The sequence below is a fragment of the Pogona vitticeps genome, chromosome 4 (genome assembly GCF_051106095.1).
Source record: "Pogona vitticeps strain Pit_001003342236 chromosome 4, PviZW2.1, whole genome shotgun sequence".
NCBI lineage: Eukaryota > Metazoa > Chordata > Lepidosauria > Squamata > Agamidae > Pogona > Pogona vitticeps.
Window position 1 is genome coordinate 52,894,893 of NC_135786.1, and position 27,019 is coordinate 52,921,911.

Genomic DNA, 27,019 nt, shown 5'->3' on the forward strand with positions numbered 1-27,019 from the left:
ACATATGGCACCCACTGGGCTGAGAATTTCTAAAGAATTCTTCATTCCTCACCTTGCCTCAGAGGTAAAGAAAAGAATGTTTCTGCTCAGGGAATGCATACACTGGGAGCATATAACTTGCTTGAAAAATGCCCTCTTCAAAATATGGTGAACTATTTTTATATCTTTTACGATATATTGTGGGTAAACCAAGTTTTTCTTGTTCCCTTGTACCACAATAAGCCCAATTACCTCTACACATGAATTTCTGTCCAAAGATATGCTCCCCTTTTTCTCCTTTCGTTCTTCACTCATATAGTAAGAGAGATCACTGGGCTTTAGGGTGAACCATCGCTCTGACCAGTTCCTCCTCAGATTACCTTTCTTCCACAGGTAGCCCTATTCTCAAAAAGCATGGGGATGGGGGAGAGAAGCAGACACATTGTAAAGGACAAACTATACAAAAGATCTTCAAACTGGACAAAGATTTATGTCACAGGGAGCCAAATTTCATTTCTGAGTTGGCAAATTCAAGCTGTGCTTTGACTGGACCTAGTGTTGACATCATGGACCAAGCGGCAGCGCCACCCACATTTCCTAGTGCTTGTTTTGCCCACACATTAGGATCAGGATCATGCAGTCTTGAGGCTGTAGGCTGCATTGTGCTGAACTGCAGGTGAACAATTCCATTTTAGAACATTTCCCTATCCAAAAACCTCTACATAATGGAAAATCAATACAGCTGGCAATGAGCCTAGCCCATAACCACCATCCTAAACCATACTGCTTTTCGGTTTGCTAGTAGGGGTTTAAATAAACAAACAAACAAAAAGACATAATATCATTAAGGTGGAATATCTCTCACTTGCAATTGAAAGTCAATTCTAAGATCTCAGTCTGCTATAAACTTAAAACCGCATTGTCACCATTTGACACACTTCTGGAAGCTTTGCCACAGTGCATTAAGTGGAGTTAACACAGTGCACGGAGAATCACTTTGCCATAAGCTTAAATCAGCATGAATCTCCTCAACCACCATTCTCAATAGGGAAATATACAGTTGCATAACTATTTCATTTCACATAAATTGCTATGTGCACTTTCTATATATTTCAGTGACACCGACAGTTTAGACAGCAAGCATGATATACAGCTGCACCCAGAGTGGGAATTTCCCTCATGGCCAATTTAGTTCAGAAGTGCTAAAGGATGGGCGGTGTTGTGGAGCCGGGAAAGTATGACCAACTAGGATAGAGTTTTTGCTCCTGTCTTCCCTTCTGAATGTTCCACATAGTGATACTGGTACTCCAGGTGAGGAGAACCTTTGCTCCATCTGATATTTTGCACTACTACCCCTACAACCCCTTCTAGAGGCCACAGTACTGAGAGGGATGAGAGTTGTTGGCCCAAAATATCTGGAGAGGCAAGGATTCTTCACCTTGTGGATTAGAATGTATCAGTCACCCCATACTCATGTGACTTGTGGGTATCAGAGATGCTGACATATTTTCCTTCCTCTTTGTGCAGTGGACTTAGGCTGTTCTGCTATTTCCTCATTGACGTTTCCTCCACATTACTGCTGTGAAGTTCTGAGTGCTTCCAGAAGGCACACATTTCAGGTTCTTGATCATGCCAATTCAGAATATTTGCAAGCCACAAGGCTATAGTAATTTCTGTTAGTTCAGTGGTAGACTGAAGGGAAATTTGACATCGTTAGCAATTACTGTACTAATAATAATTTAAGCTGATATGTAATCCCTCTTTGGAAACTGCTGAATCATCGTCATCAATGCTTTACCATAATGATTTCCTTGTTATTATTTTATTTGTTTGTTTGACTGATTTCTATCTTCTCTCAAATCTGTTCAACAGATATATATACTTCTGTTGCCCCTGAGCCTTGAACGGTGAGCTAGGGTCAGACTTAAAGTGAATGTCCCAAGGTCCTCAAATGAGTTTCGTGGCTCAGCAGAGACTAGAGCATAGATCTCAGAAATCACAACGCAACAATGCAACCACTAATAACACAGTGGTAATTGTCGCAGGGAGTGAGCAGCCTTCCTCAAGTTAAATACAAGTAATGAGAAGTATCTTCATTCAGGCCCTCCCATGTCAAACAGAATTTACCAATTCAGAGGCTTTAAACAGAATATTTTAATGCTCTATTGTTCTTCACCTCCTCCCCCAACGTACCTCTCAAAATATTCTTTTTTTAAAATCTCCAACCATATTTTATCCCTTTCCTCTTGTACACACAACATACCCCTCACATTGGCAATTTCCTTTGTTCCTTCTGCTAAAATACCAGGTAGGCTACAGCACTGAACACTTCTGGAAAGTAAGTTGCACATTCCTGACCCACTGTTTAACAAACACTGTTCACAAAAGTTCACAAGGCCTATCAAAGCATTGTTCCCATTACTAAACAAGGGAAGGCTCTTTACCTGTTTCAGCACATCCCCAATAATTTCCTGATAGACTTCTTCAATGGCCATGCTGATGGCCTCATGCTCTATTCCCCGCAGGAACCGGCCTGAATTTACTAAGTCAAGAAACTGCCACACAGTCAAGCCATTCTGCTGCTGGGTCTCTTGGGAAAGATAATCATCTAGTTCTCCACTGCTGAGCTCAATACTCATGGATGTGCAGATCTTCTTTAGGAGATACTCCACCTGAAATAAGCAGAGCAAGTCAGCTAAGAAGGAACAGATAATACTTCTCAAATCTAGGAATCTTTTGAACAACACATATTTCTTTTTTTCTCATGAGCATCATCCATTTCACTGCCAAGAGCCTTCTAATTCAAGTTATCCTGCCACTTGGAAAAGTTACGAGCTTTATGAGCTATAGCTTCCATAATTCAGAGCCAAAACAGCTACTGGCCACACTGTCTGGGGGATTCTAGGGTTTGTGACTCAAAGAGATAACTTTTCTGAGCTCTGAGTTATTCTAATGCCTAGTGCCAAACATTGTTTCTGGAAAACACACTATTCCACCACACACAAAACTTTCTTTTGGGCTTGTTCTTACTTCCATTTCAAATTCCTCCCCCCCCCCAACCACTGGTATTTATCTGCTCAAGAACTCCTGACAATTTTAGGATACACAAGCAATGTGGCCTCAGGTGTGATTCTACAGTGTGCTATATGAATACAATCAAGCTGGTCCAGCATCTGAAGGGGAAAGGGACAAAAGTGCTGGGTGTGATTTACAGGAGAAAATGTGCCCCCCCCTTTTTAAAAAAAGCTAAACACCAATTATTTTTCAGATTTGTTGGGTATGCCACCTATGGAAACAGATATATTGTAGCAAACAGGCCTTGGGCCTGCTCTTTTTTTTTGTCACAGCAACCTGCTTGTTCTTACTCTGTCTAGCCCATACAGTTATAGCCTTCCAATACCCAAATCCTCTTGTTCTTGTCCAAATAATGACAGAGGTGAGAAAGAAGATCAATAAATGCCATTGTCTTTTGGCTGTGTGGCTCTGTGCCTGGCAAACAAGTGGGTGGTATGAGAAGATTGACTTGCCATTGGAAGATGCCCACAGAGAGCTATCATGTTCAAGGACCCTCAAAAACCTGTCAGGATTGAATCCAGATGCAATTGTTCTGGGGCATAGTTTGGACGCAAAAAATAATGGCATCTGATAATATCATTTTCTTGTTCTTTTTCTTTCACTAAAGGCTGCATGCCATCATGGTTAAATAAAATTTGCTAGTTTGTAAGGTGTCACAAGACACTTTTGCTAATTTTGCTGCAAATTCCCCCTTAAAATATATAAGTAGATATGTTACACAGCTGTACTGTTGATCTCCTAGAATGTATTATTTATTCATTTTAAATGTTTAAAATGGACTTGGTGCTATGGACTTGTTAGGCAGCTGCCAACAACAGTTCAAAAAAAGTGTAACTTTGTAATCCTTCATTGTGGAATATTACTTTCCAAACTGCTAAACATACATGGGATGGTCAAGCAAATGTCAGAATCCTGAATTATTTAACACTGGGACGATAGCAACTGCATAACCACCAGCAGTTGAGTACAGAGAGAAAACGAGCATGCCAAACAAAATGGAGAGAGTGAGGGAGGGACTGAGAGAACCAGGAACAGGAGTGGGAACCGAAGAGAAATTGGACCTGGTGCCAGGTAGGTAGCTGTAAAAGGAAGGGAAGATGATAGAAGAAGAGGTTGCCTGGGGTCTGTTTCAATCTGGAGCTCCTCCTGTGGCCAAATAATACAAAATGGCATACAATTCATCACTCTGACTAGGGCCTGCAGTCTCAAGTTATTAAAAGCTTTGTAGTCCCATTCCTATGTTAAGAGCACTGTCACTTTATTGCCTGCATTTTTACCTCACTGCCATGGAGATACGTATTAATACAGAGGACACATATTTGTACTTCTTGTGTCTGAACAAGTGGATTTTAATCCATGAAAAGCTCATACTGTAATAAATCTGGATAGTCTTTAAAGTGTCACAATACTTTGTTTTTTCTTCCATCTTTTTTACTTTTACTTTTCCCCTTTAATTTTGCCAAACAAAATGCTATTTTATATTGAATTCCAAATATTAGGGGCTTCATCAGAAAGACTGCTCTGTGTTTTCAATACCTGAAGAGCCAGAAACATATTAGTGGGAAACAGGAAATGCAGTTACTATTTGATTATATGTGCCTTTTTCAATTGCACTTTGGACCAGAAGATGGGTGGAAATAGACCAAGCCAGCACACTGCAGCTTAGGAAGAACAGAAGTATCTCCATGCGTCCTAAAGTCATCTGATACATTATGGGTGTTGGGATGTGTGCAACAGAATTTACAAGATGCGCTTATTGCAACCTAGGCCTCTAATGGCTTTTGGGCCAATTTGAATGGGGTTCAGTACCCACTCTCAAGATTTACAGTCCACCTGATTAAGATTTTGCCTCTATGCTAAGAAACAAAAATCTCTCTCCTTCCAAAATACCTTGTGGAATTACGAGAGTATTACTGTAACTAGCAGCTTTGCTCGACTAAATAGCATTCCATTTATTGTGATTAACATTTTGGGTGGAGTTGCTATGTTTCAAATTTGTATGTCAACATGTTCCAGGCTAGGCCAATTTTTTTTTACTGCATAGCAGAATACTAGGCAAAAAAAAAAAATTCCCTTGCCTCCTCACTGTCCTCATCAACTGGGTTCCTCCACTCACCTGCATTAAAATCAAGGCAGGAAAACCCTTCTTTCTGCAAAGGGTCACACTCCCTGGGACACGTTTGTGGGGGATGCATGCTGGTGGTGGCAGGGCAAATTTCTCCTCCTCTTTCTCTCTGATAATGCCTTCTCTCCCACCAGCACCTACTGCACTGCTGGAGAAACTCCTGCAGATATCTGCAGAGGGCTTTTGAAATGGGTCTGGAGTTGCAGGTTGTCCTAACCTTGTACTAAAGTATGCACTGCGTTTAACAGAAGCATGTGCTTATGATTAGCTTAGATCAGTGGTTCTCAACCTTGCATCCCCATATGTTCTTGGATTACAATTCTCAGAAATCCTGGACAGCCCAGCTAGTGGTGAAGGCATCTGGGAATTTAAATTTTAAGAACATCTGGGGGCCCAAGGTTTGGAACCTTTGGCTAGATGGACGTCTCTTCCTTCCCGTATCCTCTCCCTTCAAGCTGGCCTGTTTGTTTGCTTTATTGATGGTGAATCTGTACTGCACTCCATGTAACTCAATTCATGTAAGCATGTTGTGCATTTGTCTGCTAACCTGTTTCAGAAAAACTTAAACATGAATACACTGTAATTCCAAGATCCAGCTACTGATATACTGGCCATGATATAAAAAAATTAAAATCACAGGGCAGCAGCACAGCAGTCATGGTGGCTGCCTTCCCTGGGGACCGAGGAAGGGAAAAGAATCAACAGGAATGTCTTTATATGCTATACTGGCAAGGAATGAATTGATACATCATTGGTACAATTTAAAACAACCCCCTCAGTGAGGAGAAAATAACCAGGGAATAAACCGCTGGCCAGGAAAATGAGTCAATCTTAGCTGTGCACTAAGAAATTCATGAAACGATCTAAAAAAACGGCCAAATCAGTATAACTTGGGTTCTTTTGCCAGGTGTGATCGAGCCCTAACATGTATCAGGGCTTCAACATATGATGGCAAGAACAGCTCTGAAACTACACAATACGTATCTGTAGGCTTCAGGAAAAAATTTGAACTGTAGTTACTACAAGTGGCGAATAGTGGCAAGCTGTGTTGAAATATAGGAAAGGGTTTTCTAGCTGTAGTCATTCAGCACTTGAATACTTGGATATTGGAATACAGGGTGCAGTTTTCAGCAGTGGAACCAGATTATGTGAAAGGCTGTATCGTATGGATCTGCCAGTCTGTGTACAGAAAGCTGGGACTGCCAGCCACAGATGCTTATCATGCTCATATAATTAGGCTTCACACAGTTATTACAGTCACATATTTAAGCCAATAACTATATAAAACATGCCAGATATGACTCATCCCTTATTGAAAAATGCATTACAACAGGAATTAAAATGATTTAAAAGCAATCATACCTCATCTGGCACCATAATAAGAGGGTACTTGTCTTCAGATAAGAAATTAAAGAGACACCAAAGCTTGAAGGCATCATCATGGGATATAACACTGTTCCCATTCCGGTCTGGCTTGTAATTCTTCTTTGCAGTCAGCGTCCAGCAAAGCTCATCAAAACTCTCTTTCACAAAAGCACCTTCTTCTACCTGCAAACAAAGCAGCGTGGATTATTCTCATTACCCTGTTTCCTCCCTGCTGCTGCAACACTGGGATTGTTACATAGACAATGCTGTATAAATAACCAGGCACAGACATTGGTTGCAAAAAGTTCCATCATTAACAGAGCTGCTTGAAGTATTGTTCATGTTAGGTGGTGCAGCCATGCATTTCAGAGCAAACAATGAGAGTTTTATCAAGAGGGTGGGGCTAATATGAATATACTTCAGAACATCTGCCTATGAAATACCTCAGTCAGCTTGTAAACAGATTGTTGAAGTGCAGAATCTTGCTTCATCATTCTGAGCCACAAAAGAATTTACCAGAAAAACTATCAGAAAAGGAAAATACTGTATCAGTTATATTTCAGATGAAGTTTTTGTGCATCAAAATTCACTTGTTCTGATGTAGAAAAGAAAATACATGTCTCCTGTATTTATTTCATGGTGGTGAGATTTATGTCCAGGTAAGGATAGAGATAAAAAGTGACGATGGTTTGTGATTTCCATGTTTCAAAGCACCTCAAATATGTTATTTAATAGCAATCCATCTTTGTAAGTAAAATCTGTATTATGGACTTCTCCCATATTTTGGGGGGAGTAACACTGAGATAGTATACTAAAGAACTTTACAGAAGGGCTGCGAGAATGAAGAGGAATCCCGTCAACCTACTTTAAGCAAAAGAACCTGGCCTCAACCTCTGACCATAATGATTTGGAGATTTTTCTGTTTTTTCCCCCCAGTGGAATTTGAGAAAGTGAAGTCAGACTGGTCCTGAAGTGCTTGGACCAGGAATACATGCAGTATTGACAGAAGTGTTTCACACGATAGAGACTGAATCTGTCAAAATTATACAGTAACAAAAATATGCCAACAAATAGGGAAAACAATGGCTCACAGACTGGAAAAAGTTGAATATGCATTCCAGTTTCTAATAAAGATGACACCATGGATTGCTGTAACTTTAAAACCATTGCATTAAATTCCAATGTGTTGCAACAAAGAATGTTATCCTATATGGAGTGAGAAATGTGTGATGTTCAGCCTTGATTCAAAAAATGAAAAGGCACTAGAGAGCATATTGTAACTATATGTTTGTGCATATGAAAGAATGTCATAAGAAGGTCAATTTATGCTTTATAAACTAAAGCAAAGCCTTTGATCGTATACATTATGGAAAAGCTACAGACTGTTATTTAAAAATGGATATGCCTCAACATTTGATTATCCGGATGCAAAGCCTATACTCTGGACACGAAGCTACTGCTAGAACAGAATATGAGAGAAAAGAGGAAAAGATGTGAGAGAAAGGTGAAAGGGTACATTTTATCTCCCTATCAGTTCAGTCTGTAAACAAAATATATCATGCAGAAACTTGGTTTTGATGCAGGTGAAAGAGGAGTAAAAATGGAGAAACATCACTAATTTATGATATGCACATGATATCATATTATTGGCAGAAAACGACGAGATGGAATTACTCCTTGGTGAAAGTGAAAAAGCAGGACTGCAGCTGAACATTAAGAAGACCAGAAGCAAAAATGATTACATTGAGGCTGTTGCATTTTGGGCCCTGTAAAGAGGGAGACAGGAAGGCTGATGCCCTTGGCATGCTGTCTCCCCTTCCTTCAGAACCAGGTGGAGTTCAAATCTCCCTTTTCCCAGTAGATACAGGCTGGTGTAATATGGCTCCACAGTGAGAGAACAGGCAGTTTGCCTAACTCCATTGACCGAAAATATCTTTGAAGTGAGATTTGAATGAATGTTTGAGATAGCAGTTATGCTGCAGCAGCTTGTTTGTTCCCCAAGTGCAATAGCAACAAAACGGGAAAAGTACTTTGCAGCTAGGAAAATGGAACCAAATAGTCTTCTGGATCTTTAAACAGGGGCAGGTTTGGTTGGTTTTTTCATTCTTAGGACTTCCTGTTGTAGCAGCTGTTATCTACATACCATTTCATGATTTCATTATGAAACAGGAAGCAACAAAAACTATTATAATGGTTAGGAAAAGACCATTGTGCCACCAACACACTGGACAGATATGTCAATTCTGCAACTGGCTCACAGAGACAATAAGAATCATCAAACTGCCATCTTCATCCTTGTGGACAGAATCTGGGCACTGCTTACATCATTGTCTGCATGTAATTGGCATTCAGATCATTTGGAGTGGGAAGGAACTGGCAGCTAGCCAGGAACCAAGCACATGCCCCATGACTCAGGCCACTGTTTCAAAGCATCGAAATATTTAAAGTTCCCTGCACAGCGCTTAGCTGGAACATACCATGTTCTGGAGGTGAAGGACTGCATGTCTCCCCTCAAGCCTCAAGTTCCTTGTGCCCACAGTAAACTTGCATCATATATTAGGTCTTGCCTATATCTGTGCTGGTCTCTGACTGTAGTAAATTTTACTTACATCTTAAAAGTCTTATGTAGCAAGTCTTTTACTTGGAAAGATTGTAAGGATACACCAAAGCTTTCTAAAACCTCAAACAAACCTGCACTACAAGAAACATCCCTAGCCAAGGCAGACATCTTTCCACTGAAGATGCAAATCTGATATTTAGTGGAAGTCTACCTACCAAGCAAAACACCATCCATGTTGACTCTTCTGTGTTCTCTGTTCACCATCTAGCAAATGGGGACTGAAAACTCCTGAAAGTATTGATTACAGACAATGGGATGCACAACATAAACACACGTAATTCAGAGCCTGGAGAATTATTTTTTAAAATAATTTATTGTTAAAATATTTGAAAAGTAATGTGTTTTAATTGATTTTATAATATTGGTCCTTAATCATAACATTACTTTTGAAATGTGATGTAGTTGCTATATTTTATATACAGTGGTGCCCCGCATGATAATGATAATCCGTTCCACTGAAATCGCTGTTTAGCGAAATCATCGTCTTGCGAAAACCGTTTCCCCATTGGAATGCATTGAAACCTGTTTAATGCATTCCAATGGGGAAAATACCTTGTCATCCAGTGAAAATCCCCCATAGGAAAGCCGCTTTGTGAACCGCAGATGAGCTGTTTAAATTGCTGTCTTGTGAAGCTTCTGTCCGGAAAACACCTGTTTTGTGAAGATCGCCCATAGGGAAGCCATTTTGCAGAGCCGCCGATCATCTGTAAAAATCGTCATCTTGCAAATAAACGGTCCGTGAAGCACGGACCAAATCATCATCCAGCGAAAATCGCCCATTGGAATCACTGTTTTGCAAATCGCTATAGCGATCACAAAACCTCATCGTTATGCGGATTTGTCATCTAGCGAGGTCATCATCTAGCGAGGTACCACTGTAATTCATTGGCTGAAATCCTGTTGCTTTGCAATCCACAATCTGTGAACAGTCACAGAGAAGACCCTCTCTCATGTCCCCATCAAACACACCTGTGATGGAAATAAGACCAAGAAAAGAGCCTCCTCCAAAGATCTTAAATGCCAGTAAGACTTATATTAGGAGATACAGTGGTGCCCCGCTTGACGATGATAATGTGTTCCAGCAAAATCGCTGTTAAGCAAAATCGTCGTCAAACAAAAAAAATCCCCATTGAAATGCATTGAAAACCGGTCAATGCGTTCCAATGGTGGAAATACCTCATCGTCCAGTGAAGATTGCCCATAGAGAACCGCCGATCAGCTGTTAAAAATCACTGTCATGCGAAGCTTCCGTCCGGAAAGCAGCCATTTTGAGAAGGGAGGGAAGCCATTTTGCGGAGGGAAGCCATTTTGCGGAACCAGAAACCAGCCATTTTGAGAAGGGAGGGAAAGCCATTTTGCAGAGCTGGAAAAACAGGCTCCTAATCAACATAATGTGGATTTCCCCCATTGGAACCATCGTTTTGCGATCACAATAACGATTGCAAAAATGTCATCATCAAGCGATTTCGAGGTCATGTGGGGTGTCTAGCGGGGCACCACTGTACAGTCTTTCAGATATCCTTGACTAAAACCTTAAGGGCTTTATAGGGCATAACCGGCACTTTGTATTGTGCCCGGAAATGAACTGGTAGCCAGTGTATTTTAGGAAAGGAGTTATATGCTTCTTGTAACTGGTCCTAGGCAGCAGTCTGGCAGCTGCATTTTGAACCAGCTGAAGTTTCCAAACATCTTCCCCATGTAGAGCACATGTTATGGCACCTTAAATACTAATTCAGTGGTCATTATTGACTATTAAAGGCTTCTCTCTCTGTGCCCTGCCCCAAGGCTCCCAAAGGCTTCACACAAGCAAAAGGGAACCCCAGGGAGCCTCAGAATCTGAAAGGGAGGAATAGGAAGCTTTCAATTAGTTTAAAGTAATTATTTCTGATGTTGGATCCACTTTATGCTAGGGTAACTTTATGCTGCTAATATTTATGCTAATACCTTATGCTAGTACCTGTGCACTAGAGGATTGTGGGAGGAACACCTAGCACCTGATGGGGGGTCCTGCGGGACACCCCAAAACACTGAGGCACTCTCTTGGCCTCTGGTGGGACTGGGGCTGTGCAGCCCTGTTCTGAGTGGGAGGTGCAGCCAGGAGATCACCATGCCTTGGGGGGGGCAGGGCACAAAAGGGGGCAGGAGGTGCAGGATCCACTCCAACTCATACCTTGCAGGGGAAAGATCATGCTCATGAAAGTGGTTTTCCCAGGGTGAGGCTCATCCGTTGCACTTCCGATGTGCTGATCCCTGTGATTTCCCCAAATGTGGGGAACTCAATTGCATAATTTGTGGTAGTGGGGGATTGTATTTGTGTTTTCCCTGGTCTTTCTAGAATCCTTTTGATCTCTTTTTCCTTCATCAGGACCTATTGCAAAGGCAGCAAGTCCTGTTGATGCCTTGTATTGCATTCTCCCTCTTTTTCTTCCCAGTGGCAAAGGATCAGGGCAAAAGGAGTCACCATGATCAGGAGCCAGGGGGCTGCTTTGACTCCTTTCACCCTCTTCCTTTGCTGCTGGAGAGGGAACGAGGGGGAAGGCCATCTGAGACCCACTGCATTTCCAAAGGCAATGCAGGTGAGGGGATTGCTTTCCCCCAATACAGTAGATTACAATGCATTCCTATGGGGAACCGTGTTTCGCAAGATGTTTTCTATCGACAATTTTTGCAAGACAGCTTTTCCCCCCATTGGAATGCATTAAATAGATTTCAGGGCATTCCTATGGGGAACTGCATTTCGCAAAATGATGTTCTCGCAAGGCAGCGATTTCCGCGGAACGAATTAAAATCGTCTTGCGAGGCACCACTTGTATTTTTCTCTCCAACAGTCACTTGTAGTTCATTTGTAAAACGTCCAGGGAGATTTAAATGTTCTGAAACAGTTTTTGTGTGTGTTGGCATTTCTGATATCAGATATATGTCTATTAATTTTGTTACAGAGAGATTGTTCTTTTTGTCCTATGCAGAGTACAGAATGGCCTTGCTGCCACAGGAGGACACAGATCATGTTAACAGCTGAACCAAGTAAATGAGCCCCTTGTGTGGTGGGTTACATTGTTGGGGTATGTAATGTTCTGCCAGAGCAGATTTTGATTTTTTAAAAGTTTTTTAAATTTTATCTGAAACAAAACAAATAGTGGCTAAAATAGGGATATAGTAGGTCTAAACACAAAATTATCATATTACAAAAGCAAAGAGGCCATCTACACTGGCTGATGGTTAATCTCCAAGTAGTAGGTATATAGTTTAAAAGCACATAAGCATCAATAAAGATCAAAAATTGGTCCAGTACAAAATTAATGTGAATAATAACTCCTCTCCAAAATGAGCTTACAGCTGGGCATGACCATACCATATCACTATGAGATGCAACAAGAGATTCACCGCACCAATATTTAGATGATTTGCTCAGACGGTTTCTTATTTTATTTTTATTAAATAAACATCAAACATAGACAACATAAACCTAACACTACAATAGAATACAATTACATAATACACCAGTGCTACCTTCACTCTCAGGGCTAGTATTAATAATATTTTAATATTTCATTCAATCAATTTTCTCTCCAAAAATTGTTTCTTCCCCCAGTGTATACCCCTTCCCTCTCCAAAATACATATTCTAGAAATACATTCCATGTTTTCTTAAAATCATTATTTTTGATAAACTTATTTTCATATAACATGTCAGTTTATCATTAATTGCCATATCCCATAATTCTCTATACCATTCCTCTAAATTAATCATTTTTTTCCAATTTCTTGCAAATATCAACCTTGCTGCTGTAACCATTATTACAATTAAATTCTTATTTTCTTTCAGTAATTGATCCTCCTTGACCATATTTAATAAGGCCATTAACTGGGACATTTGAATATTTAATCCATTTATTTCCCTTATTTCATTAAAAAATTGCTCCCATTCTTTCTTATTTCACGTAACCACCACATATGTAAATATGTCCCCTTCTCTTTTTTACACCTCCAAAATAATGATGATAAAATTTTATTTCTTGTATTCAGTTTTGCCAGTGTTAAATACTACCTCCATATTACCTTATAGCAATTTTCCTTTATTACAGACATATTCTTCATAATTATTTTATCCTACTCTTCTCCTATTGCTTCTTTATCCAAATCATGTTTCCACTGTGCTTTTAATCCTTGTGTATCCTGTTCGGCCTGAATTAGTAATTTAGTAATATAATTTATACGTTGATCGAGATTGTTTTTATTTTTGCTTTTGTAGAACGGATGTGGCTGTATTGGTTTGTAGTGTCGGTTTTTAACCAAACTGTTTTAATTGATGTTGGAAGCCACTTGGAGACTCTTGCAGAATGCAGACGGCATAGGAGTCAAATAAGTAAATAAATAAGTAAATAAGTAAATAAGTAAATAAGTAAGTAAGTAAGTAAGTAAGTAAGTAAGTAAGTAAGTAAGTAAGTAAGTAAGTAAGTAAATAAATAAATAAATAAATAAATAAATAAATAAATAGACTTACAGTTCCCTTTCTTTTGGTCTTTTCCTCTAATTTCAGTCTTTTTTCAATAATCTCTTCAAATTTTGTCATTTTTCTACTTTTCCCTTCCTTACTTTTCCATTCCCTTGTCCACCTTTCTATTTGGAGCATGTCAAACCATGAAATCTCCTCTCCTCCCAAAATCTCTTTTACATTTCATTTATCTTTCAACTTCTCCATCCAGTCTTTTGTCCTATTTATACCTTTATCTGTTAATATATTTTTAAAATTGTAAAAAAAAAAAATTTCTGGAAAGTTCTTTAAATCCAAAACTTGGGATAAGGGAGAAATCGGTGGGCTCAATATACCCCTAAACTTTTTCAGCTTTCTAACATGTTTTTAAGGAAAGGGTTTTAATTTTTTAAATCTCTTTTCCAATATTTTCCTTAAACAATATACTTTCAATTTTTTCTTCCTTACCCTGCATTTCTATTTCTGTCCGAATTAAATTTTTAATACTTTTAATAATATCTGGGATATGTCTGAGCTGATTTGCTGTGTAATATAATTTTAAATTGGGTAATCCAAGACCTCTATTTTTTGTGTTACATACCATAATTTTTATTGATCCTCACTTGTTTATATCCACTACAATAACAATTTATCATTGTCTGCCATTCTTTCAGTTGTTTTTCTGTAATCTTTATAGGAAGCATCCAAAATATAAAATTTAATTTAGAAATAATTTTCATTTTTACATAGTGCTACTTCACCAAACCAGGAAATGTTTAATTTCTTATATTCTCTTATCCATCCAGTTATCTCCTTTTTCAATCTATCCAAACTTATTTTAATTATATCTTGTAAATTCCAGATAATATTAATCCCTAAATATTTAATAACATTTCCCAATTTTCCTTCAAATATTATTTTCATTCTTCTTTTCTCCTCATCCAAGTGATTAGACGCTTCCTGAGAAGATGTTGTGGTGCCCAGTATATTCAAAACATCCTCTTTTGTTGGATAAGTTGTAGCTTAAGATCTAGAAATATCTCAAGTACACTGGCGAGTGCCATCTACCATTGATTAGGTAAATTAACATGATTCATTTTCCTGTATCATTCATCTCTGAGACCTTCTGTATCATATTTATTAACTGACAGCATAAGAATATAAGAACATAAGAAGAGCCCTGCTGGATCAGGCTAAGGACCCATCTATTCCAGCTTCCTGTATCTCACAGTGGCCTCACCAGATGCCTCTGGGAGCACGTGAGACAACTAGATATCTGTCTCTTGATAACATTTCCCCTGCATCTGGCATTTTGAAGTACCTTCCTTTTAAGCCTGGAGATTATACATCCCCATCATGGCTTGTAACCTCCAATGGACTTTTCCTCCAGGTATCTGTCCAATCCCCTTTTAAGGGCATCTAGGCCAGATGCCCTCAGCACATCCTGTGGCAAGGAGTTCCACAGACTAACCACACGTTGGGTAAATAAATATTTTCTTTTGTCTGTTTTCTCACTCTCCCAACACTCAGAGTGGATGTCCCCTGGTTCTGATATTATAACAGCAAATAGTTATAAAGAAACAATGTAAGTTTCTTTCCTTGGACTGATGCAATAAGCATTTCCAAATGTACTGAAGACTCTGAAGCACAGAATGCTGCCTGACCGTATTCAGCTAAATAGATGCTGTAACTCTGCTTATTGCCATTCAACTGAAACTGGACGATCATACCAACTTCTCAAGTAGGAAAATCTGCTAAAGTAGGAAGAGTTGGCACCTAGGTTTGTAGCTCGGTCTAGTCTCAGTCTCTGCAACCATGCTACGCAGTCTGCTGTGTGTCAATAGTTGTTTGAAATTAGACGGTTGGTCTAATTAGTCTGGCTAATCAAGGCTTTGGGGAGTTTAGTATTGTTGTTCAAAATGGGTTGTAGATTATTCATTATGTGTTTGAGTGGTTTCAGTTGTAAGCTGAAGGTGACAATTAATGGTGTCACCCACCTGTTCAGTTACATAAAATTATGGAACATATTTTTAAAAGTGGAAGTTAATAATGGATGGGAATTACTGGGAAAACGTAAGAAGCAGCAAGAGCAAAAAGTCAGTACCAGGGATTGAACCTGGGTAAATTCTGCATGTTAGTTTTTCCCTCAGTTGTGGACTTTCCCTAAAAGAGACTATGACCCACATTGCTAAAGCTTTCTTCAAAACTGAAAGCTAAAAATAGGCTTATTTTGGAAAAAGATAAAAAGCTCTTTGTATTTCAAGATCGGAAATCCCGTGGTTCAGGAAGGTAATATATCACCTTAGTGATATATTACTAAACTAATTTTCTTGAACTGGCAGTTACAGCGCAAGCCATATCTGCTACTTGGCCGTGAACTGAGGACCTCTTAGAATTCAAGCACTGCTGGATTTCTTTTACAAGGAATACTTTTCTGCTCCAGTAGCTTTAGGAAATAAAGTTGCATACTGTATATCAAATGTTTTCACACTCTGCTATTTTGGGGCATAAAAATAAACGCCACACACAACTTATATTCTCAGTATAAATGGAATGGCTGAAGCTCTCATAGACGTTTTCTAAAAGGTTGGATAAACCAGCCCCCTAGCATTCCACTGTAAGGGAACAGGGATCCCTTTGAAACACTGAAAACCAGAAAGAAAACCAGGGTCTATGAATCTATTTTTTAATGTTTGTATATCTTCTTTTCCTGACAAATATCCCAACAGGTTTTAAAAAGGAAAACTGGCAAACCACAGACTTCCAATAGTTCATGCCAAATTTTTTTTAGACATTATGAGAGATTTGCACTGCACATTCCACAGCCGCTTGCTAGCGGAAAGCAAGCCTGCTACTCTGGCTGCCCCATTTTCTCGACACTAAGTAGGATTTAATGGAATACTCTGAAATGCCTAAATCCAGATATCCTATTTATTTACTGCCTCACATTCACTCTGCAGTAAACACTGGGGGGAAATTTGAGCTAGGGGACTAAAAATCCTAGAATCCCCCAACACACATGGCAGACAATTCTAGGAGTTACAGCATCTCTAAAAGAACTTTCCCATGCTCTGCTTTACACATACAGACATGTGTGGAAATAAGAGGTGAAACAGCTCTATATTCCCAACTGCTTTAAAGAGAAAGTCTGTGAAGCGCTATACTGTACTTGATCAGCAAACCTCTGGGTTAACACAGCTCTGACCGTGCTGAACAGAGATGAAACAGGGAATTTTTACAATCTGGACCTAATGGTTTCATTGGCCATAGAGAAGACTGTAAATAATTATGTGTATTATTACTTCAGTTGTCAAGCACACAAGTGAATCTCTTATATCCATCCCTCTGCAACCACTGTCATTCCATGTTTTAAACAACTTCTGCATTTCTTCTGTGAGAAAGAATAGAGCACCAACAACAACCCACAAACAGTAGGCCACAATGTTCTCTTTAAAAACCTGTTACACCTGTTTCACATTCCACCAAAAACTGAATGTTTAGTTGATATCAAGTGTCTAATATAAGGGTAAGAAACATGCAGCCCTCACAGTGTTACTGGATTACAACTTCCATGATCTCTCATGATCACATATGCTGACTAAAACTGATGGAACTGTAGTTCAGGAAATTCTGGACGGCCAATAGTTTGGCCACCCTTGATCTAATAGGAGGGAGCTTCAGGCAGTGGACAGTTTGTAATTCATTATATAACTAATAACTTTTAAAAGCAGCTTTCCAAGTGCTGGAAAATAAGCTTACCTTGTCCAAGATATATTTATTGAGATATGGCATGTACCCCTGACTTGATACTGGACCATCATCATCATCTTTAAAATGTTCCTCCAGTGCCACAGGATCATGGGGGATACCAAGCACAGTGTATAGGTTGTGAGAGAGGACCTGGGAGAGTAAAAGAGAATCCAGTTTTGAGAACATCATAGGACCAAACAGGAAATAACAAGGGCAGCTATGTTTTCTGTCACATATTTGCTATGTTTGCCAAAGCAGAGAGTCAGGTGAGGAAAAGTTCAGCCGAACTGGAGTAGATTGGGAGATACAGTACGAGTGTTAACGGTACCTTAGTTCATTTAAATCATGAAGAAATCAAACATGCAAATAAAAAGCTTGACTGCCAATAACTACAGTATTTGATAAAAGATGTCTGGCTTTTCATAACACATAACATTTTGCTGTGCCTTTACATATAGTGTACTATGTGACATGCTTAAATAATACAATATTTCAGCAAAAAGAGAGTATCATATATTTTAGTGGAATTGCAGAATACAGACTTCTTAACTCATACACCTTAACAGAAAGCCCGAAACTCTTGTAAATATATATACAGTATAAACTTTTTTTTTACTCAAACCAAAACCAGAAAAGGATTTACTCAGAAGTGCAGGCACTGCCATCAAGTTAACTAATATGTTTCAGACTACTGTACAGACTTTTTGGTCAGTGTGCTTGATTCAGGAGTGCTTTAATGCCTTTGATTTCCAAGAAAAAAGATGACTGGAGGTGCCGCTTTATTTAGCAGTTCTGCAGCTGTGCATCACCAGGTGTATGGTTTTTTCCCCCTCCAACATGGCTCCTGTGCTTTTAACAGCCATCTTACAAGCAAGAGATTCAACATTCACTAGATCTGTTATAGAAAGTATATGCTACTAAATGCTAGCTGTCATGCAGCCATTTTGGCATAGGAGTTTTTCAGGAAGAAAAATATGGTAATTCAATGAAAGGGAATTTAGTTGCTAATAATTTACCTTTAAATGTACGGTAAATATGAGAAGTAGGGGAAGCCTATTACACTGAATGTCTTAGTTCCGCTTCTCCATCCCTATCACTAGATATACCCACACAAAACAAACAAGTGCCCAAAATACTACTGCAAAATACCATTTTCATGATGGCATAGTTTTCATGACTTGTGGGTGAGTCCACTGGGCAACCAGTTGAAAGCTCCATTGCACAACTAGAGGACTATGAAGTGTGTGAAGAATTGCTGGCAAATTGTCCCGTTACTTATTTGATTGATGTTAACATAGTCATGTAATTTAGTAGGATTTTGGCCATAACTTCCCCTTATGTAATTAACCAACATCATCTGAAACTCGCTCTGTTCGTCTTTCACGTCTCAACCAGAACAATGTAGTTATTGAGTGCTCAGCTGTTGGAGGGCAAATAATTTTTAACAATATAGAATTCTCTCCTTTGTCTACTAAAGAGCATTTCTAGAACTGATGTGCCATGTCGCAGACATTTTTTCTGCAATAGATCGGTAAACTGTTTGCCACAGGTGACCCCAGCTTGATTTGGTACAACTGGGGGAAACTGTTTGCAGAAAGGCAAGTTGGATATTCTGAATAACCAAGATGATTAGGTGGTTAAATTTAGATAGAAGGAAGATTCCCTAGGAATGCATTCATGTTTGATGGAAAATTACTGCCATCCAGGGCCTTAATTTTTCACATGAGAATCAAGACAAATGTGAAGTACAGGTGGAGGGGACAGGATTGCAGCTGGAGATTGATGAACAAACAGTTAAGGAATACCTTATTACCTTGAATAAATTCAGATCTCCAGGACTGGATGAACAAGACTATTGAAGGAACTGACTGAAGAATTCTCAGAAGCCCTGTTTATTATTTTCTTGAAATAATAATGGGTGAGGTGCCAGACAATTGAAAGAGGGCTAATGTTGTCCCTATCTACAAAAAATATGAAAAAAGGAACCTGGAACTACAGAACAGTTAGCCTGACATCAATCCTAATAAAAAGTCTAGAACAGATTATAAAGCAGTCACTATGCAAACACCCAGAAAACAAAGCAGTAATAACTAGAAGCCAACTTGGATTTGTCAAGAACAAATCCTGCCAGACTAATCTGCTCTCAATGCTTGATGGGGTAGCCTCCCTGATAGACATAGGGAATGCTGTAGACATTGTCTATCTTGACTTCAGCAAAGCTTTTGACAAAGTGTCCCATGATAATTCTGATTAGCAATTTAATTAGGTGTGGGCAGGATACAACAACTGTCAGGTTGTTGGCTACAGAATCAACCCTTTTCAAACTGGGAGTAGGTAACAAGTGGGGTGCCCCTAGGCCCACTTCACGAAGGATGCCAACAAATTGGAACAAGTTTAGAGGAGGGCAACAAGACCGATGAGACAGCTGGAAACCAAGCCTTATGAGGAAAGGCTGAAAAAATTGGGCATGTTTAGCATTGAGAAAAGAAGACTGATGGGAGATATGATAGCACTTTTCAAATACTTGAAAGGCTGCCATATAGAGGTAGGGCAGGATCTCTTTTCAGTCATCCCAGAGTGCACGATATGCAACAATGATCTCAAGTTACAGGAAGCCAGATTTCAGTTGGCTATCAGGAAAACGTCCTAACAGAGCAGTACTGTATGGCAATGGAACCATTGAGAGGTGGTGAGTGGTCCAACACTGGAGGCATTCAAGATAAATTTAGACAAACACCTGGCAGATATCCTTTGATATACTACTGCAGTGTATTCCTACACTGTGGTAAGAAAGAGCAACAGAGGCCTCCAAATTAGCTGGAAGCCACAGAACTCAAAGAGGGCCATAATTCATGATGAATTAATACCATGATTGGGTTTATGGTGAAAAAATCAAAGTAGCTAATATATAAATTTTAAAAAAATCACAAAATATTAAATTTACTGCAATAAATCAAAGCTCCAATCCAAAAAAAGCAACAACCCAATATTAACAGCAAATGGCATGACATACACATATTTTTCCATGTATAAGATGCCCCCTTTTAAACCCAAAATTAAGAAATCAATATTTTAAACATAAAACAGAACAAACAGAACACATTTTTATTTAGTAATTAGGTAAAATTTACATACCAGTACTGTCATATTATACATCACACTTTATTCAGCCTCTAGGCTCAGAATGCTTCTGAGCACTGTCTACATGTCCCCAAGTTATACAAATGACCAGTAACTGGCAATAATTCTGGAGAAAAATATCGGACAACTTTAGGTGATTCCAAACCTCTTCCATGACAGCCATGTGTCTACATATGAAATACATACACCAAAATCCTATTGTCATTTTACACTGATGTAACACAAATGGCATAACTTATGGCAGCAAGCTGCTGCAAGAAGTCAGCATAGACATTGCTGTGCTCTGGGCCAAGCTATTCAGCACATAGAGATAAAGGCTACACTAACTTAACTTGGGAGAGTTCACTGCCAAAAGTTATACTGTTTGCATTACGCTTGTGGGTATAATTAATATGATTTTGCTTTTGTGTCACAACTAATGGCAGCACTACAGAAAATGCCCCACTTTTCTCAAATATGGGACAGCAAGTGGGAGGGAGGAGCATAGTACTTGAACCCTTTCCTATTGTTCTGTTTCTTTGACCGAAATGCCTTCTTAGATCAGTTTGACACAGAGCAGGAAAAGGGACAGTTAATGTCCCTGGACAAGGAGGGAAGGAATACTACAGTGGTACCTCGACTTACAAACATCTCTACTTACAAACATTTTGAGTTACGGATGGCTCCATTCGCAAAATTTTGCTTCGGCTTGCGAGTGGAGCTTCAACTTACGAATGGAAAAAAAACTTTCCTGCCCTTTTTTTTTTACCTAAGTTCATCTTAGGTCAAAAGAAAAATGTAAAAAATTCTCCCCCTACCATTCCCCCTAGTGGTAGAGTACAGATTAACCGGCTTTGCATTAGTTCTTATGGGAACTAATGCCGGTACTTGCGAACAGCGCCTTGACATAATAATGAAAAACAGCCGTAACGGATTAAATGGTTTTCAATGCATTCTCATGGGAAATTTTGCCTCGACTTACTAATATTTCGATGTACGAATGCCATTCCAATACGGATTAAATTCGTAAGTCGAGGCACCACTGCATGTTATTTTTTGACCAATGTTAAATATGTATTCATATATTTGTAGGAGGTGAAAAACCTTGGATCAAGTTTTGAGGAAGATTTTATCTCATTTTGAACTTACATATGAAGTGGATGCCTGTCTTTCCATACTCCTTTCCTTCAAGATCTGACCGGTTGCATGCATGTGGTGTGTGTATAGAATGCACAGCTATTTCTAGCCTCCAACATTATTTTCTTCCATCTTCTTCCTGTCAATTCTAGGCTAATTCACACATATATTCCTTTATTTTTATTTCACTTATTAAAAGGATTGTTAACCAGCTGATAACCAGAATTCTCTAAGCATCATCCAAGATAATGAGAACATAAAATACTAACCATAAGAGACTGCATGCCATAGAGGACCAGCAGCAAAAGCCCTTCCTGGTGCCAGCCACAGTGTGAAGCTCTCCCAAGGCTACTTATTTCTTTCCCACTTTCTTGGCTCTGTGGGCCTTCCAAATCCTGTCTTTCCATTCTTCTTCTTGAAGAATACATCACCTGCTTCCCAGCTAAGCCTATATTCCACCCCCTGGATGCCTTTGCTTTAATGGACAAAGTTTAATCTGTCCCCCCCCCCCTTTTTTTTTCCTCCAGTGATTGGAATGTTTGCAAATATTTAGGGTGAAGACAGACATAACATTTTTAGGGCAGCAAGCCTGCTCTGGAAATAATCTTGGTATGTTCAATGAAAGCATACATTTTTGCTCCAGGCCCTGCATTCTGTGATACTTTATTAAAAAAAAAAAAACCAAAAAACCCAGCCTCCTAATTTTACAGTGGTTTGAAGCAAAAGCCAGGTGTGCAGGATACTGACACCCTAGTCTTTTGAGATGTCACCAAGAAACACATCTCTCCTTTAATTCCCAGAACAAACGGCACTTTAGAAACAGTTACAGTAGAAACATGTTGCATGAGGAAGGGAAAAGGGAGAAAACTGCCTAAGCTAGCATTTGTTTTACTGGTATGAAAACAAAACACAGAAAAACAATACTCACATTTTCTCGCTGGAGAAATCTCTGTTTTTACACTGGATTTAGACTAGATTTGTTTATTAATTTCACTTTCTGTGATATCACAGCAGGTAAACCAAAGATTGTCAGCTTGGGAGGAGAGAGAGGTCTGATAAGCAATCAACAACCAGTTATTAGCTTAGAGAAGTTCTTACGATGTTAAACAGAATGAGTCTTTTGATGGTATTAAGAATCTCAAGAAAAAACTGCAAATTCAGTCAGACAAGCTGTATCTCTCCACACCCAGTCTGTACTTATCATGTACCAAAGGTCAGCTGCCCTCTCCATTGCCACTAAAGGGGGAGGGGAAATGCAGGGAGCACAAAACTTTTTTTAAAAGGAAATTATACATTACACAGTGGGAGGGAGGGAGGGCCTGAGAGCAGTTTCAGACAAGAAATTTATCTTGCCCTCACCATGGTTTCACACATGTTCTTTGCACACAAGCCACCCTTGTTTCTCCACAAATCCCGTTGTCCTTTTCCTTATTGCAGAACATCCCATAAGGTGAAAAAGACAGCATTGCTGCAAAGTGCCTTCCAACTGCTTCTTTCAGAAGCTCTCTACCAGGAAATGCTCCAAGGTCATGTTACTGGGAGAGCAGATATGATGCATCTTTGTGTCCCACTCATTCCAAGGAATATCTTTCAATGCTTTTCTTTGCTGTTAGCCCTTTCCTCTTTCCTGGACATGCTTAAGTTTCCATTTCCACTTGAATATACACTGGCTGAAATCCTGTTACTTAGTGTAAGCCACATGTAGAACAGGGCCATTGACTCAGTGGGGATTTAGTAAGTCAACCCCTCATAAGTTCCATAGATTCAAATGGGCCTACTCTAGTTGTGACTTACTACACTAAGCAACTTAAAATTTCAGCCACTGCTGCGGGAAGCGTAGGTACATCCTCTCATTAAGCACCTAGGCTCAAACCACTTTTTGTCTTGTTTTATCTGGAGCAGGAACTTCATGCTGAGGCTTGAGTGCCTAGAGCAAATCAAACTGAAGTTTCCTGCTGGCATGTCCCAGAGAGCAACCTCCATTTCCAATTCAGCTAGCATAGGACCTCCGTAAGTCATAAACTCCCCAACCTCTTCCATGCCTAATGTAATCAAGCCTCACTGTACACTGATTGAATTGGCCATTCATTGCTCTTAGAACTAAAAGACACTGTACACAAAGTACTGTACCAACTGTAAACATTCAGAGGAAAAAGCCTGCCATCCTTCGTTAATCAAGTCCAGGATAATTGTCCTTTTGTTTATGCCTGGGAAGCACCCTTCCAGGATGACCCTTATGTATTCTGAGTTTATTTTCATCTGTGCTTATAAATACTCTAGCATCCCATAACTTTTAGTTCAATGCTGTCTCTGTTAATTGTTCCCTCTTCATTCCTTTTCTCCTATTGCAAATTCTTGGCTGAGGGCCCTCTGAACTATCACTCTATTCTGTGCTAAGCAGGAGGATAGGTGATAACCACCCTCTTTCCCCTATTTAAATTTATTCCCTAATATTCTCCTAGCCTCAGTGCATCTTTTTCTTTTTTTTTCTCGCTTTCTTCTGAAACCATAGCCTTGCTGTGCAGTGCCATCACCAAACACCACAATTCCTTCCCATTTTTTACCTCCTGAGAAATTCCGGGGAAGGGAAATACGGGGAAGTAATTTCTGCTAGCACATCTGTGCTAAATTCCCAAACATCCATGTTCAGATCTATTCCCACTATAAACAACTCTTTCTTGGTTGGTCAGTTGAGAGTGATTGCAGCTCCCCTGTAAACCTTGGGAAGAAAGGAATCTACAGCAGCAAAGCCAGTTGTTTGTATATGGACTAAGTAGTGATGGAGGTCACAGAAGGGCAGGAATTTCCAAGGGAAAAGTATTCCAATTGTCGCCAACTCTTTGTTGCTCTTGCATATATCTCAGAAGACACCCGCAGAAAAGAAGTGAACCTAACGCGCTGATCCCTAAAGAACTATAATATCTCCATAGGAAAATGGTGGTTGGTGGTGTTGTTGCTTTCTTTGAGCTTTCATCAATCTGAACTTCTGTATTACCTAAGCCAGTGGTTCTTAACCTTGGGTTACCCAGGTGTTTTTGGACTGCAACTCCCAGAAGCCTTCACCATCAGTTGTGCTGGCTGGGGTTTCTGGGAGTTGCGATTCAAAAACACTGAGTAACCCAAGGTTAAGAACCACTGACCTAAACAACAGAATGCTGGAAGGTGGCTTTGTGTACTATGTTGATGCTGCCACACCAGGTCAGTATTACAGTAGGAAAGATCACTTACTGACACAAAGCTGGCATAATTGAGGACAGGTCAACATATTACTTTAGAAATAATCAAGCAACAGTGATAAAATTGTCTCTAGGCTGCAGCACTACAGCTCATATGATGAATGGGTTCCTTATTCAAGAAAAACCTTCCTATGTTGGAAATTAAACATCAAATTTAAAGTTTTAGCCTATGATTTTCTCTGACATGTTAGTTTTCTGTACAGAGGTGTGGGTATGATTTGAGGTGGAAAAGTCAGCTCCACAGACATCTAGGCTACAGCTTCAAATTAATACTTATGAATGCAAGGTAAAGGCTAGAACACCAAAATCAATCACAACTGCAGTACTGGCGCATGTGTTCTAGCATATATTTATGTCAAGGTGGGAAACATTGGGTCATATAAAGTACTTAAAGCACTCATGAAATATATTCCTTTCGTATTTCACACAGATGGTCTTCCAGCTGCACTGTTACTCCTTTCTTGTACACCAGAGGCAGGCAAAATATGATTCGCCAAATGTTGTTGGACTGCAACTTTGATCAGCTCTAACCAGAACAACTAGCAATGCAGGCAGTTACAGTCAAACAACATTTGGAGAGTCACAGTTCACCATTTATGTTTTACACTAATAATGAATGGATTCTCTTAATGCAGATCCTCATGCAGGTAAAATAGCACCCTTAACGCACACAAGATGGGAAACATAAGAGAAGTCATGCCGGGCCAGACTAAAGGCCTGTCTAGTCCAGCATTCTGTTCATACAGGGGCCAATCAATTGCCTATGGAGAGCCTGGCAGCAGGACATGACTGCAGCTTCACCCTCTGTCTTATATTCTTCAGCAGCTAGTAGGCAGAAGCATGCTCCTTTGATATTAGAGATCATATATAGCAATCCTAACCTCCATTAATTTATTTCATCTCCCTTTAGGAGGTGGTATCAGCAGCAGAGGGCCAAAAATCAGTAAGGGCTGCAGAAGGGAGTGTGCTGCAAAGGACGATGGGTGACTGACTGGGATCATAAACAAGAGCATTTCAGACTGCTTTTTTTTTTTTGGTTTTTGTTTTAGTTGCACATATTATTGCCAAGAATACGATATTCCAGTAATAATGCAGTTCATAATAAGGCCTATTGGCAGGCTAAAACATTTAAACAACTCAGAACAAGTACAAACATAAAAATACTATTTAGTATTATACACTTATAATTATTATTATCTTTGAACTGCAGAGCTGGAAGGGATCCTATGGATCATAAAGTCTAGCCCCTGTCAAAGAGGCACAGTGGGGAATCAAGCTGCCAACATCTGCCGATGCCTAAACTTTGGAGCTATCCAGCAGTTCTAGGACTAAATTTGACAGAAGAGGGGATTAAGAGTCTTGCAGCATTTTCAAAATTTATTTATTGGGGCAGAAATGTTCCCATACCTATGCCCTAATATACTTCTTAGTCTTTAAACTACTCTAACAGACTAGTAGCCTCTGTAGCTTTAAATTGTTAGGGTAAGTCCTGAGAACCTAGAAAGCTGAAATCTGGAACAAAGACAGCCTCAAACATCTTAGTCAGTTGACAAGCAAGAGAACAAAGGAAGGTTACAACAGAAAAAAGGGGGGAAATGATTAAGTCAGAGTTAGATTAAGTTTACTTTTGAAGGTGAGAAGATAAGTAACATTCACTTCTGTGGTTAATATTTGGCCCTACCAAATCAATCTGCAGTGTCAAGTTAGGCATCAAATTAGAGTTCTATATTCATTCATTCCTTCATTCTTGAACAGCAGTGGGAGTTATTAGTAACTTGAGCCATAGAAGAGGAGTTTTACTCTTTACCCAAGCATCTGAGGCCCAATCCAGATCATCCCCTGAAAATGTTACTAACTGGAAAGGTAAAAACTTTATGAGTTTTAGAAGCAGTGGGAATCTTCTACAGCCCCAGCATTGTTTCAGGTGTTGGTGGGTTAACAGGAAGTTACTCACAAAAACTGTGGTGGGAAAAAGGCTCTTAGCTTCACTCCATCCCAGTAATACTAGTAATATGAACAATCCTTATTCACATTTCTATTCTGCATTTCTAGTAAAAAAAAAACAAAGCTCAAGTCAGCTGAGAAAAATTATTATGTCATTAAAAACATAATTACAAACTGATTTAAAATAGATAAGGT

General features: G+C 39.4%; 1 protein-coding gene, 1 long non-coding RNA gene and 1 other non-coding gene across 4 annotated transcripts in view; 2 read left to right on the forward strand and 1 right to left on the reverse strand.

The window, feature by feature from the left end:
* LOC144588991 (uncharacterized) overlaps positions 1–27,019 on the forward strand; it is a 193,393-nt gene that overhangs the window by 12,570 nt on the left and 153,804 nt on the right. The window lies entirely within an intron of this gene.
* DEF6 (DEF6 guanine nucleotide exchange factor) overlaps positions 1–27,019 on the reverse strand; it is a 59,122-nt gene that overhangs the window by 10,039 nt on the left and 22,064 nt on the right. The window contains exons 2-6 of one of the 2 annotated variants that reach the window (XM_078392702.1): positions 17,397–17,537; positions 6,988–7,068; positions 6,542–6,727; positions 2,424–2,651; positions 232–378 (exon numbers count right to left, since the gene is read on the reverse strand). In XM_078392702.1, the coding sequence (XP_078248828.1) occupies positions 232–378; positions 2,424–2,651; positions 6,542–6,727; positions 6,988–7,038 (612 nt within the window). In that variant the 5' untranslated portion in view covers positions 7,039–7,068; positions 17,397–17,537. The remainder of the gene's footprint in view (positions 1–231; positions 379–2,423; positions 2,652–6,541; positions 6,728–6,987; positions 7,069–17,396; positions 17,538–27,019) is intronic. The other variant, XM_020796297.3, reaches the window with a different exon arrangement.
* On the forward strand, positions 11,327–11,490 carry LOC140707257 (U1 spliceosomal RNA). Its single transcript, XR_012087177.2, has one exon. It is a non-coding gene; the product is annotated as a U1 spliceosomal RNA (small nuclear RNA).